The sequence below is a fragment of the Peromyscus leucopus genome, chromosome 10 (assembly GCF_004664715.2).
Source record: "Peromyscus leucopus breed LL Stock chromosome 10, UCI_PerLeu_2.1, whole genome shotgun sequence".
Lineage (NCBI taxonomy): Eukaryota > Metazoa > Chordata > Mammalia > Rodentia > Cricetidae > Peromyscus > Peromyscus leucopus.
This window is the reverse complement of record NC_051071.1, coordinates 52,737,190-52,751,411: the sequence shown is the minus strand read 5'-3', so window position 1 is coordinate 52,751,411 and position 14,222 is coordinate 52,737,190. Positions and strand designations below refer to the sequence as shown.

The 14,222-nt window shown below is 43.6% G+C and overlaps 1 protein-coding gene across 1 annotated transcript in view; it reads left to right on the top strand.

Annotated features, from left to right (window-relative positions):
- Positions 1-6,719, top strand: part of Pds5a (PDS5 cohesin associated factor A) — a 115,323-nt gene extending 108,604 nt beyond the window's left edge. Inside the window, exon 33 of the mRNA XM_028882242.2 lies at positions 4,248-6,719. Within this exon, the coding sequence (XP_028738075.1) occupies positions 4,248-4,251 (4 nt within the window). The 3' untranslated portion in view covers positions 4,252-6,719. The remainder of the gene's footprint in view (positions 1-4,247) is intronic.
- The last annotated feature ends 7,503 nt before the right edge of the window (positions 6,720-14,222 follow it).

Below are 14,222 nucleotides of genomic sequence, written 5' to 3'. Positions count from 1 at the left end.
TAGCTTTTGTGTGTGTGTGTGTGTGTGTGTGTGTGTGTGTGTGTGTGTATTAGCTGGTTCCTAAAATGACTTTTTCTTGTGTGCTTCCAAGAACTCGTAACAGTGTATTTATCTAAAATGCCTATCAAGCATCCAAGGCCAAACAAAACAACACCTGTCTCCTAGGTCAGTTAGATAGCTTTATTTCTTGTGCAATTTAGGGTGAGACCCTCCTTTCTTACACAACCTTAGTAATAGCCCCCTAACTTTTTACCTCACCACTTCTAGGAATGCAGACTGCGCACACAGACCCCCTTTTGATACACTAACCAGTCATTAGCACTCAGGTGACCTCCTCTTTTACCTCTCCCATTTTGGGTTGTAAAAGAAAGCCTGGTGGTCAGTGCCTGAGGAAAATTCTTACCTGCCTTTATGACCCCATAGAATTCAAGTCTGGTGGCCTTGCTCAACCAGGGGACTGCTATTGCTTGGGTTTATGACTGGACTCCTGAGATACTTAGGAGGAACATGGAGATTGGAGAGGGATAAGGAGGATTTGGACCAGAGAGAACATGTGAATGAGATGGAAGATGAGGAAGAGTCAGATGGGGAAGTCCTAGCTGGGTAAGAACAAGATGAAAAGGACCTAGATGAGGCAGAATTATGACGAGAGAATTAAGATAGAACGTAGAGGGAGCAGTAGGTAAATATAGAGAGAAATCAGGCAAGAAAGGAGCTAGGCACGAGAACAGAACTGAAGCTGTGTAAATAGGATGTTATACCAGAGGAATTAAAGCAAGTGGACTAGAGAGCTTGGTGTGCTGAGATTCTATTTCCCGAAAATAGTCCTTGCCGTTTGTAGTTCTCTCTCCTGAGCCCCTGGGATGTATAATATTAAGGCTGGTTCCTCTAATATTATACAAGATATTAAAGGGTCCCAGCATTAATAGCTGCTCTAAAGGGTACATGACAATAATGCCTGGGGTGTGTGTGTGTGTGTGTGTGTATAATATATATATATTAGTAATAGGAAAAGTTGCTGTGGTCAGCCCTACCTTAGGAGAAAAAAAGCACGGCCATTGCTTCAAATATATCATGTCCACCTCAGTAGCCTGTTAACACTGATAACTGCAGATATATTTCTTCTCTGAATCAGTTATTTTGAAATATTTTTTATCCTGTGAGCATTCAGTGTCCTATTATTTCTCCCTTTCTTGTTGTTCCCCACCTCCTTCATCTTATTTTATTAGAACAGGTCTCAACAGCTGGATGTTTGTCTTGGCTCTGAGTTTTGTTGCTTGAAGAAAGATGTTTCTCTAGTTCCCTTCAATGAGTTTGCAAACTGTCTTTAAAGTTCTGCATTGAAAGTAGTGTTGTGGGCCAGACGGTGGTGGTGCACACTTTTAATCCCAGCACTCGGGAGGCAGAGGCGGGCGGCTCTCTGAGTTCGAGGCCAGCCTGATCTACAGAGTGAGTTCCAGGACTGTTAATCAGAGAAATCCTGTCTCAAAAAACCAAACTAAACCAAGCAAAAAGTAGTGTTGTGAGTTCCAGGTCAGCCTGAGCTACATAAAACCAAAAACAAAGGCTTTAATTCCATACCTCAGATGTATGGACAGGTCAAACTCTGCTCGTGCTCAGACTTTTTATTTAAAAAAAATCATAAACAAGGGCCTAGTGCAGATGACTTGGCCTGTAAGGCACTGGCTGCCACGGCTGGCACCTGAGCTCTGAGTCCAGACCACACACAGTGGAAATGGAACCACCTATAACAGAGCCTGGCCCTGGTGCATCCCACAGCAAATGGAGTACATTTGTAGATTTAATTTAGTTTTTTATGTGTATGGTTGTTTCACCTACATGTATGTCTGTGAAGGCCTTGTATCCTCTGGAACTGGAGTTAAAAACAGTTGTGAGCTGCCATTTCGTGCTAGCAATTGAGCCTAGGTCCTCTGGAAGAGCAATCAGTACTCTTACCACTGAGCCATCTCTCCAGCCTCTATAATAAATTTAAAGATATAAAAATAAAAGACAAATACAAACAAAAAATACCAGCAAATATTACTAATTCTTAATGTTTTCCTTATACTGAAGGCCAGGTTCTTCCATGAGGAGGAAATTATTCATAAACACCAGTGGAGGTGGCTAGGGTACATCTGAGCTGATCTCGAACGTCACATTAGCTAGGCATGGGTTCACATGTGTGTAGTCCTCCAAGGTAGAGGCAGAGGGTCAGACTTGGAAAGTCATCCTCGGCTCTGAGTGGATTTTGAGGCCACCCTGGGCTCGGTGAGAACCTTTTTTTTTTGTTTGTTTGTTTCTTTGTGTAGTTTTCCTAGATCTCACTCTGTAGCCCAGGCTGGCCTAGAACTCACAGAGATCCGCCTGCCTCTGCCTCCCGAGTGCTGGGATTAAAGGCGTGCGCCACCAACGCCGCCGCCGCAACCCAGCGAGAACCTGTCTTAACAAATAAGCAAGACAGTGGGCAAACAGTCTTCAAGCTTATGACTTGTAGGAAACTTGAACTTTAAAGAGATGTGATAATGGATGACTTGATGGTTTTCTTTTGGTCCATGTCTGCCTGGCATGCTCATTGTGTGATCTTGGGAGTTCAAGGATCTTGGAATTCCAGTCTCTGTTAAGCAAGAGGATTGATTTATTGGTTTCTTTGTAGTAAGAACACAACATAACCTCCTGTTAGGCACCTGTTTGTTTGAGGCAGGGTTGCTAAAGTTGGCTTTGACGTTACTGTCAAGCCTCAGTCTCCTGAATATGTAGATTACAGTCCTGTGGCACCATGCCAGGTTTATCTATTAAGTCTCATATAAATATACTTTCAGTAACAAGTAAATTTCTTCTTCATCAAAGTAGCACTAACATTTTCCTTTGGGACACAGACTGGATGGAGTCTAGCCAGTTCTTGCCACTGTGAGAGCAGTTCATTGGCCACTGTGAGAGCAGCCAGGAGCTCTGTAGAGTCAGGGATGGGAGGCAGCCTACACAGGGCTCTTGGACAGCATGGTATTAATCTAAAATCCTATGGGAATCCTTGTGGTTACTTCGCCTTTTAGCATTCCATCTTTGTGAAGTTAACAGGTTTAGGACTCTATCTTATTCCAAAGGTGAACTATAAAGAAGACAGAGTCTTAACACTGATTAATCTGTTAAGAATATGGAAAAATATGAGGGAGCATTGGTCAAGCATGTGCAAAGCCCATGATCCGTCACCTGCACTTCCCATCTATGGAAACCACGAATGAACAGCCACAGCTGCTCCTGGAGCTGGAGCTTTCCTGGTCCTGCCTGGCCCACGGTCGGGACAAATCTCCTCACCCGCCAGTCCTGCAGCTGCTCAGACCCAACCCAGTAAACACAGAGACTTGTGTTCCTTATGAACTGTATGGCCGTGGCAGGCTTCTTGTTCTTACATCTTAAATTAATCCATTTCTATAAATGGTTATCTTGCCACATAGCTCGTGGCTTACCAGTGTCTTATATGTTGGTACTCATGGTGGCGGCTGGCAGTGTCTCCTCTGCCTCAGCCTTCCACTTCCCAGAATTCTCCTCTCTCCTTGTCCCGCCTATACTTCCTGCCTGGCTACTGGCCAATCAGTGTTTTATTTATTAACCAATCAGAGCAACACATTCAACATACAGAACATCTCACAGCTGCTCCTCTCAGGGAAGAAGAAGAAATCCCCACCAGGGCATGTCCATCCGCAAACCCCACAGGCCATTTACCAGATAATTGGTCACTTCTTTCTCCCAAAGAGACAGGAGACATGGCCCCTCTCCTGTAGGTTAGGGATTTGAGTCTGTCATAGAAGTATCATTCTGCCAACCTGTTAACTGACCCGGACGACATTTTCCTTGTGTTGTGTTGTGTCTGCGTAGTGTAGGTTATGGTTTACTGTTCTAAATTATGTTTGTTTGCACAGTCCAGAAATGAAGGCTTGCTTTGCTAGTTATAAATTTGCTGTCTAGTGTCTAGTAGTAGTTCTTTTCTTGTAATTTCATTTTCGAAAGAATTGATTAAAAACCTGCAATTAATCAAGATGGATGGTTTAGCATTGTAAACAAATATGCCCTGACCACAGTACTTAGCAGCAAATCAGAGAGAGACTTGTGTGTTGGTGTTTCGTTTTTTTCCCTAAAGCTAGTGAAAAGTGAGTGTTAGTTCACACTTGGGGTTGAAAGCATGAAACTCGGTAGACGGTTCTGTTGGCTGCTCCTTCTGTGTTCTCACTTTATGTTCTTCTGTTCCCAAGGTAAAAAGAGAACTTGCACAGGGAGAAAATGAAGGCCAAACAGAAGCAGATTCCAGGTTCTGTAAAAACTGGGATTCAAATGTCCCCAAACAGAAAACGAAGCTCACTTCAAATACACACTTTCTGCCTTGAAAACTGAGAGAAGCTAGCCTTCCTTTTTCCACAGCCACAGTCCTCTGGTGGAAATGTACAGCAGACTTTAGAGAGAGGCTAAAAGCGTCTCTGTTCTTCCTTCCCCCAGACTTTTCCTGTGAAAAGTCAATAATTAAGCAAATTGCTTAACACTTGGTTCCAGTTCCTGCATATCTGGAGCTCACAGGCGCCCATGCGACCCATTCTTTCCATGCTGCAGCTGTCACGTCGGAGTGATGTGTCCTCCTCACTGTCAGAGCTCGTCCATCTGGAGCCACACAGGGAGCAGGTGTCTACAAGAGAGCAGACGACATAGTTCTTTGTTTTCCTTTTGGAAACTTATGTATTATTCTTTCTGCCTGTCTACTTTTCTGCAAATAATGAGATGTACAGATTTCTGTTACCTGCTATGAAAAGTAATGTCGTGGCAATTTTATAAATGTTGCTATCTGATTTTTATCAGAATGAGAAAATAATTAAAATTATTATTGATTTGCAAGTCATAAATACTTCATATTATGATTTCTCCCATTTTAGTTTAATATAATTTGCAATAAATGTACATATGTTTCATAAGGAATATCACTTTAAAATGGTTTTTACTCCTATGATTATGTTGGAATATTTGGGATTTTAAAGGAGTAAAGACTGTCCAGGATTTGGTTTTATAATTTTTGTCATCAGATTTTTATTATTAATGTAAAAAAAGTTGTTTTTTGTTTTTCCTTTGTGATAGAAGTAGATGGACACTGGCAGCTTTCTGAGAAAACTGAGATGCGTAGGGTTGCTGCTGTCAACCTTAAGTACCAGGCTGTTAGGAAAGAAGAGTTTTATTTTTGTCTGATAATTGGGGCTCAGTTTTTAACTTTATTTTACAGACAACTGTTACAATACTCTGTTCCTTCACATCCATTGTTCAGCATAGATAATGTGCACACCATTTGTGTGCACATAATCATTGAATTTTTGCATAAAATAAATGCTTGTAGATGTCCTATGGAAGTCTTTCATCTTTCTATCATGCTTTCCTTTCTTAGGAACTGTTATGTAAAGGGCTAAAGTCACAAAGAAGGGAATGAGTCCCGTCAACTCTCAGTTATCTGTGGAGGAAGTGGCTGGGCTGCAAGTGGTTAGTCTGGAGTGGCCATACACAGGAGAAGAAGGAAGGCACCTTCGAGAACGACTGAGGAGAAACTTGAAATTAATTTTTTTTCTCCTCCTCAAGAGGTTTTGCCTGTCTCTACTCTTCCCACTTGGCTTGTTCCCAAAGCAAATGTGCTGCTCTGTTCGTATTGTGACTTGGTCTGGATGGGATGTATAAAATCAATGAAGGGTCAAAATTTCTTCAGGATAAAATTCACAGATAATATATGTCACTTCAGTTCTCATAGATAATTGAGAGTTGGCTGTAAACTGACTGGGTGAAAGATCGGCTTGTCTTAAGTTATCTGTTTTACATATACATGTTTAGGTGTCAGAAGATGGCTAGAGAACAGTGGATACCAATGACAGAAACAATATTTCTTGAAAGGGCATAAAAGCCCTCCTCTTCCTGTTGCCTCTTCATAACCCTCTAGAAAATGCAAACATTGCCTCCAATATACTGACAGAGTATCTATGCATACAGATCAGTACGGTCCCTCAGTCAATCACCAGTGGTGTATTCTATTTAGAAGAAGTTTGAAGGTCAGGGCCACCAGTTTGCCAACAACACAACTGCATTCTGGAACCCAGTGAACCTCTGTGTTGAGCGGTTACTCACAAGGGGTAAGAAGGAAGGCTCATGGGTCTTTAGACTAAAGAGAACACAGCATTACTGCCCACATCCCTGGCTCTTTGGAGTTTTGCGGCAGAACAGTTACTCCGGGGCCTGTTCCTCATGGGTGTGTCAGTGGAAGAGGACTAGATCTCTGCACTAAGTCAGCTGGCCAAGGATTAAGCAAATAGCGAGGGACTTGTTTACTGGAAATGGGTCAGGTTTTCTTTAAAAAAGAAAATGTAAAATCTCTTAGGAATTTGATCCTTACATCTCAGAGAAATACAACACAAAAGTGCAGATTATATTTGAGAATTACTGTTAACCCTTTGTGTCTAGTTTGAAGCTTCTTGTATTTGTCTAAACTACAAGCCAGAGTTTTGTATCTCCTTTGATAAGAAGTGTGTATAATGTAAAGTAGTTTTGCATATCCCGTGCTGCACATGGGCTGGGTTTTTAGAATTTTTTAAAAGACTTTAAGCAGAACCTTGTAATTTGTGTAAATGACAAGTGTAAAATCCTTCCATAAAATGCTTAAAAATATGCACTGTTTCAAATAAAACCAAGAAATGCAGCATCACGTAGAAGTGTGGAGCCCTGAGTGTTCATGCACCTCATGTCGCACACTGTCCATTTGAGCCTCTGGTGGAGCTTACGGTGCCCAAAGAAGGAAACACTGACAATCAATCCATTCTAGAGGATCTTTGGGAAATTTTCCAATCTGTTCTTTAACCTAAACTTAAGAATGGTCATTGTTTCCTACTGTTCCTGGGGTAAGTGGTGGACATGATATACTAGTTTAAGAATGGAGACTGATCAGATCCCACTGTGGACAGAAGAGATGAACAGAATGAGGTAAGACAGACCATCAGGCTAGCTTCATATTTTACCTTTTATGGGTTTGTCATTTTATAGCTGATGCTCCCTGCAGTTGGCCCCTTGACATTCATGGATTCTATAAGAATATTTTCGGGGGTGGGGGGAACATTATTCCCCAAACAAGACAATATATATGGTTTAGCACTTTAACAAAAGTGTATGTTATTTAGTGTATGATGAGCAATCTCAGAATGAAGTCAAAGGGAGAAAAGGTGTCGTCATATGTGACCACTGCACCCTTTCATATGGGCCTTGAGTATCCGTAAGGGGTGAGGGCGTACCTCTGGTTGGCCTCAACCAATCTCGGTACTGATGGACAGATGTATTGTCGAGACTTCTTTGTCTTCATTTCAACAAGTCTACCTGCTCCGACAACAGCACTTGCTGCCTACTCAGGTAATCTGGCCATCAGGGTGCAGAACCTTCTGAATTCCATCTCTCTCTCTCTCTCTCTCTCTCTCTCTCTCTCTCTCTCTCTCCCTCTCTCCCTCTCTCCCTCCCTCCCCCTCTCCCCCTTCTCTCTCTCTCTCTCTCCCTCCCCCTTCTCTCTCTCTCTCTCTCTCTCTCTCTCTCTCTCTCTCTCTCTCTCTCTCTCTCTCACGCATGTATGTATGTATGTCTGTACCACTTGCATGCCTGATCCCGTTGGGGGTAGAAAGGATTGTTGGTTCCCCTGGAACTGGAGTTGATGGCCCCCATGTGGGTGCTGGGAACTGGGCCTCAGTCCTCTCTCTGTAAGCTCTTAAGCTCTAAGCTCTCTTTCTCCAACACCCCCAACCCCATGTAGTTAAGTGTTTCTTCTTAATGCAGTCTCATGCCCAAGCTGTCCTTGAACTCACTGTAGCTGAGGATGAACTTGAACACCTAATCCTCCTCCCTCAACCCCTAGATAGCTGTGATGGCTCCCCCTATCCAAGCCTTAGACTTCAACCTGGACACCAGAGCTTCAAGCTTTCACAGATACACAATGTAAGAATAATAACCTGATTGGTTGTCTTGCCTCAAATTGTTGCACAGACATATATCTCATTTCTAAGGTTTTTGGGCCAAGGTGATGATCAAGACTTGAGGTGGGGGTATTTCCAGGTCATGTTCCCTTATCAATACCTGTTGCTAAACAGCTGCCTTTCTCCGCTTTGCAGCTAGTTGTTCCCATCATCATCTAGCAGAGACCATGTTCCAAACGAAATGCATTCCCTTTGTAGACAGCACTGCGCTCATTTGTTTCAGAAGGAGCTTGAGATAGAACCAACTGCAGTTTCTCTACCTAGCAGGGCAGCATAGTATAAGGTCGGGGATCTGTGGCCCTCAATGGGCATAGTCGTGCATGCCATTAATCCCAGGAGGCCGAGGCAGGATGATCTGAGTTCAAAGCCAGCCTAGTCTACAACGGGAGTTCCAGACCAGACGGGGCTACACAGTTGAGTCCCTATCACAAAAAGGGGAGGAAGGTGGTTGGGAAGTCAGCAGATAGTCAAGTCATACACAGTATCATGATAAGGAAACAAGTTTACTCTTAATTGGCTAAAAGCCAAATGTGCAGGCATCTGATTTCTTAAAAATAGCATGACTGCTACATGGAGTAAGCAGTAGGAGCTAGAGTAGAGAGGTCTACTCTAGATAGAGATCTCCGAGACAAGAGGGATAGCCACAGACAGCAGTGTGAGAAACAGGAATCGGTCTGCTTATTTACTACAGGATCTCATGTATTTGAGCCCATTTGAACTAGCTGTATAGCCAAGAAAGGCCTTTAACTTCCTGGGTCCTCCTGCCCCTCCAACGCTAGTGCTGGGCTTCCAGGCCTGCCCTGCCACACCCTGTATGGATGGTGCCGTACTGCAGGGGAGGATTTCCCAAGACCCTGTCATGACAGCAGCTCTGGAGACCCGCAAGTCTCCTGCTCAGAGCAGGAAAACCCTTCTAGAATGGATTGTGGTAGATGTACAAATTTTGTGTATTAAATCATGGGATTATACACTCGAGTTTTTTCTCCAATTTTATTGGCAATAATTATATTTTTGATTTATGTATTGAATTACATACTAGGAGTGGACTGTATAGTAGTAGGTAGATTATTTCTCAGTAAATCTTAAAAGCACATATACACATGCAACACATTTTTGGCAGTTCTGGGTGTTGAACCCTGGGCTTCACACATGCTTGACATGCTCTACCCTGAGATATACCCCAGCCTTCACACAACAGCCGTCAATACACAAGACAAGCCCACATTTCTTTAGAGACTTGTTGGAAACCATTTGTTTATGCTGTGATCTGGTTGCATCCATTGATTAAAAGCACCATTTTTTTTTCTTTTCGTTCTGATTTATTTTGTATTTTTAGGACAGGGTTTCTCTGTGTAACAGCTCTGGCTATTGTGGAACTCAGAGGCCAGCCTGTGGCCACTGCCACCGCCAGACTTAAAAGCATCGTTTCTTACGGAGTTTCATTGACTTAACTCCAGTGCCTGCTTTCCTAGAATTTTCGACTCCTTGGTTTCCTGTTCTTAAGTAGAATACACACTTGATCACCAATTCCTGCCCTCCACTCCAGGGAAGGCTAGCACAGTGCTGTACCCGGGAGCTACCCCACAGTCTCTTCTCTTGCTCTCCACATGGAGTACTCTGGTCCTGCCTCACACTGGCAGGCAGCACTGGGCTACAGGACAGGTGCCAGTGTGGACCTCTCTTCCTTCCTCCCAGAAATCACCAGGTGCTAATAGCATCTTCCCTTTGTGTAGTTTCTCCGCTGGGGTGGATATGTTCATGTTCCTCAGAAAATCGCAATGGAAGACCAAGTTTGAACATCTGGAAATCTCTACACCGCCTGCTACTTGAGCTGAGAATGGGACTAGTAGTTAGAAATGCCCTGTAATCAAGCCAGCCATGGTGACGTAGATCTGGAATTCCAGCACTCGGGACAGGAGGCAAGGACTGATTCTGAGGCCAGCCTGAGCTGTTTCCGAACAACAAAGGTGTTCTTCACTCAAACTTCGGAAGTTTCCATAGTCAAGAAATAGTGGTGTTTTATTTTCAGATTTCCCCTAGCTCCAATTTATTTTCTGGCTGTTACCAATATTGTGAAACAAAATGTGCTTATAAACATTGTGCTGGTAAAATTAATTTGCTAAAAATATGCCATGTTTTTCTAAAAATATTTTCTGCATTCCTTAAACTTTATTATTTTGGAGAGTTGTCTTTGCTCGAGACAGGTTTTCACTGTGAGAGCTGTTATAGCCCAGGCTGCCCTGTTCAGCACTTTCTTACATGTGCAGTCAGTGGTTATTTTGTGATAGTCCACATAGTCCAGGCTCTCCTCCTGAATGCTGGGGTTACAGGGCTGTACCACTGTGCAGGTATATTTCGGGCAAGTTATATTTTCAGCTTTTCTTCCTGTACTGATGATGTTCATTAGTACATGGTGCCATTTTCAAACGTTTGGTGAACAGTTTAGTTTGCATAGCTGTTTCTTTGTCTTTCCTTTTCTTGGAACTGAGGACTAAGTTCAAGCAGGGCTTTACAAATGCTTGCCAAGAGCTACCGACACATGCCCAGTAGTGTCTTTGTTTGCCTTATGATGCTGCAGTCCCACCCGGGGCCTTGTAAACACTGTGCATGTATGTACCACTGGGTCTCGGCCACCCCCACCCCCACCCCCACCCCGTGATTCTGCAGTCAAAGTTCACATGTATGAACTTAGCTTTCTCACTGAATCCCTTTGAGTGATAGGAATGATCTTTCCATCTTTCCTCTTCCTGAGGCTTAACTGTGGACTGAGGAAACAGCTTAGCTGGTGAAGTACTCACCTCCCCCAGCACCACAGAAAAGGTTGGGGCTGGTAGCACAATTATAATCCAGCACTGGGGAGGCAGAAACAGATGATTTCTGGGTCTTGGTGGCCACCTAGCCTAGCCTGCAAGCCCCAGGTCCCAGTAAGAGACCCTGTCTCTACAAACAAGGGAGATAGATCATGAGGAACATTTAAGGTTAATCTCTGGACCCCAATGGACAAAATACATGTGCACCCGCAAACTCATGTACAGACCAGGAAGCTACCACATCTTCATGCCGTTACTGTGATCTCAAGAGGAATTTCCTTCCATTAGTAAGATCCTACGTCTTTTAGTTAGCCGCATGCCGGGACAGCAGGAAGCCAGACTGCCGGCCAAATCTCATTTTGCAGCTGCTGATTTGTCAAGCTTCTGGGTTCCCTTGCCCTCTGCAAACAGTTATACTGTCTTCGCATCTATCTGCTGCCTGGTGATGGCATGGCAGGGAATCTGTATCAGTTTGTTTGTTTTTTGAGGCAGTCTCTCTGTGGGGCCCTGGCTGTTCTGCAACTGTGTAGACCACACTGGCCTTGAGCCTACATAGATCTTGCCTACATCTTCCTTCCACTTACTAGGATTAAGGGTGTGCACTACCACACCTGGAGTTAAAATAAGAGGAAAATCAGCCCACATATCTAACCAGTTGTAAAATAAGACAGCCTTACTCAATGGTCTGTACCTACCTATCCAACTATTTCTTTATGGATCCTCACAGGACTGTATGCTTTGGCTATGAATAGTTTGAGGCATAGTCACATAAACTTGCAATCCAGGCACTTGTGATAAAAGTCAGAAGGATGACCAAGTTTGAAGCCAGCCTGGACTTTATAGTAACCTCCAAGCCAGTCTAGGCTTTTATAACATGAAACCTGTGTTAACAAAAAGGAAACACACACACACAACAAAATAAAACAAAAACCCACGAACATTAGCGATTATACAGTATAAGCTTAAGATAAGGCCAAGCTGGCAAAATCTAGGAGGTATGCGTAACTTAGCACATTTTTGTTGTTCACTTTGTCTAAAGAGTATGGTGCTGGTCCCTGGCAAGGGCCGCACCAGCTGCATCACAGCTGGAAGACTAAGGAGCAGCCATGTGCACAGGTGCATGGTGCGGTGTCCTGTATTAGAGCTCCATCACTGCACTCTGCAGGTGCTGATCCATGGTATAGGTCTCTCCAAAGGTCCAAGGGTGCATTCTGTCTACAGAATATTGTTGGCAAGCCATAGCCATATAGATCCAAGCCACACCACCAATTGATGCTGTTTTGTGGTTAGTTTTAGGTTGTCTAACTTTAAGGGGGTATGGATTTTCACACAGACCCTAGCGTGAAGATGCTAAGGCCAGACTCAGTTCTGAGAAAGGATAAGACAGTGAAGCAGAAGATTTTTGATTTGGTTTTCTAGTGGTATTGTGGTGGTTGTTTTACTTTTCAGAGTTATGCTATGTATCTCCCGGGCTAGCCTAGACTCCGTGGGTTGTGGAGGAGAACAATAGAAACACATTTGAAAAGCAGTTCAAAAGGGTGGTGAAGAAACAGTGACCAACAGGAATTAGAAGTCCGAAGGGTAGTAAAAGGATCGGTGAAGAGATGCCAGTGAAGACAGGCTTTGCTGGGGTCGGGTGCACAGTACTGGGAATGGAGCCCAGAGCCTTGCACATGCTACAGCCACCTCTGAGCTCCTGTACCAGCCTGCTTTCATCTCTCAAAAACTGGGCTGAAGAACCAAGGTAGGAACCTCCACTTTATATAATTAAGAAATTAAAACCGGCAGGGAAGTCTCCTTGTGACCCCCACGCTCTCTGAGCAGTCTCCTGCGGCCGGTCCCCACTCTCTTCCCGCCTGGCCTGGCCTTCCCTGTGCACATCTCATTAACTGTCCTGTTGTTAATTTGCCCACGCTCCAGCTGATCGCACCGTCCTTTTCTCCTCTCCAGGTCCAAAACTCCTCTGAGCGGGTCACCCACAATAGCACAGTAGGCCTCCGTTACAAAATGAAGGCCAAAGCTAAGGGGTGCTGGGGATGGTTTGGGAGGTAAGGGTGATTCCTCACTGAACATGGGGATCTGCACTTGAGCCCCAGCACCATATTTAAAAAATAAAAATTTAAAAATCCAGGCATAGACACATACCTGTAATCCCAGTGAGACCCCTTCGCAAGGGATAAGGCAGGGACCAAAAGAGAAAGATCCTCAATATGACTTTTAAGTCCTCCCTTACCTCTTTAGTCATTTGAGGCAAGGTCTCGTCCACTTCGCAAATACTGGGAATCGAGCAATGTGCCACCAGACTGGAGAGCTAGCTCTATCATTTCATCCGATTTTTACAAATGGGGCTAAACACTAGACATATTTACCTAAAGAACAGGATCAGAAAAGTCCTGGCCTTTTGTGATAGGGTCAAACTATGTAGCTCTCTCAAGCCTGGAACGGGACATACAGACCAGGTTGGACTCAGACTTATCTCCCTATCTGCCTGCCTCCTGGGTGCTGAGATCAGACATCCTCCACCAGACTCTGTCATCTTATCTTAAAAACTAAATTTAAAATCCAGGACATACGAAGACCATCTAGAGTCTTCATGTACCATGCAACCTTTCCAGGACGTGTGCGCTTATATGAAAACTTAATAGTGCTGCCTCAACCACCAGCTAAAGTGGAGAACTTGAAACCCAGGGCCAGAGCTCAGTCAGACAATATCCCACATTCAAATAAGCAAGTTGGACTAGGAGCTTCAACCCTTTGCAATTCAAAGACCCAGCACACTTGGTAGATAGAACCTATTAGCACTTGCACCATTGCTATAAAACTGGGGAAAGCATTTTCCTGCTCCGAGGTTAATGTGAAGGCTTAACTCCTTGTCCAGAAATAATACATAAACCATGTGGTGGGGGGGGGGGGGACGACATGCATGCATTTATTTTTAAGAATTCCCAATAAGGGGGAAAATTCAACATCTTTAAAAATGTGTTTATTTTTTAAAAATTCAGTTGTATACAAAAGTGTTTCGTAGTTTTTAATTCTCAAGACAAACACCCAACCCTCCACCCGCAGCCCACCCTGCTTCAATGGTATTTCTGGTAACCAGCCCATTTTCCCCTTACAGGAAGTTAATGGCTCAGAATAGACCCTCCTACAGGATTTACCATCACTAACAAACTGTTTAGAGATCTAAAGAAGCTAACAAGCAAGGGTCTTTCCCAGTGAGGTTAATGAAAATCCTATAATGGCAGTAACTTCCAGCGGACACCACAACAAAGCACCATCAATTGCTGAAAGCTAAAAAATAGATATTTTCAATAATATTTCATTTTCTATTGGAAAAGTCTTTTAAATTACATTAAATAAGTCTCTTTTCCCCCAAAGAAATTGTCTAGCT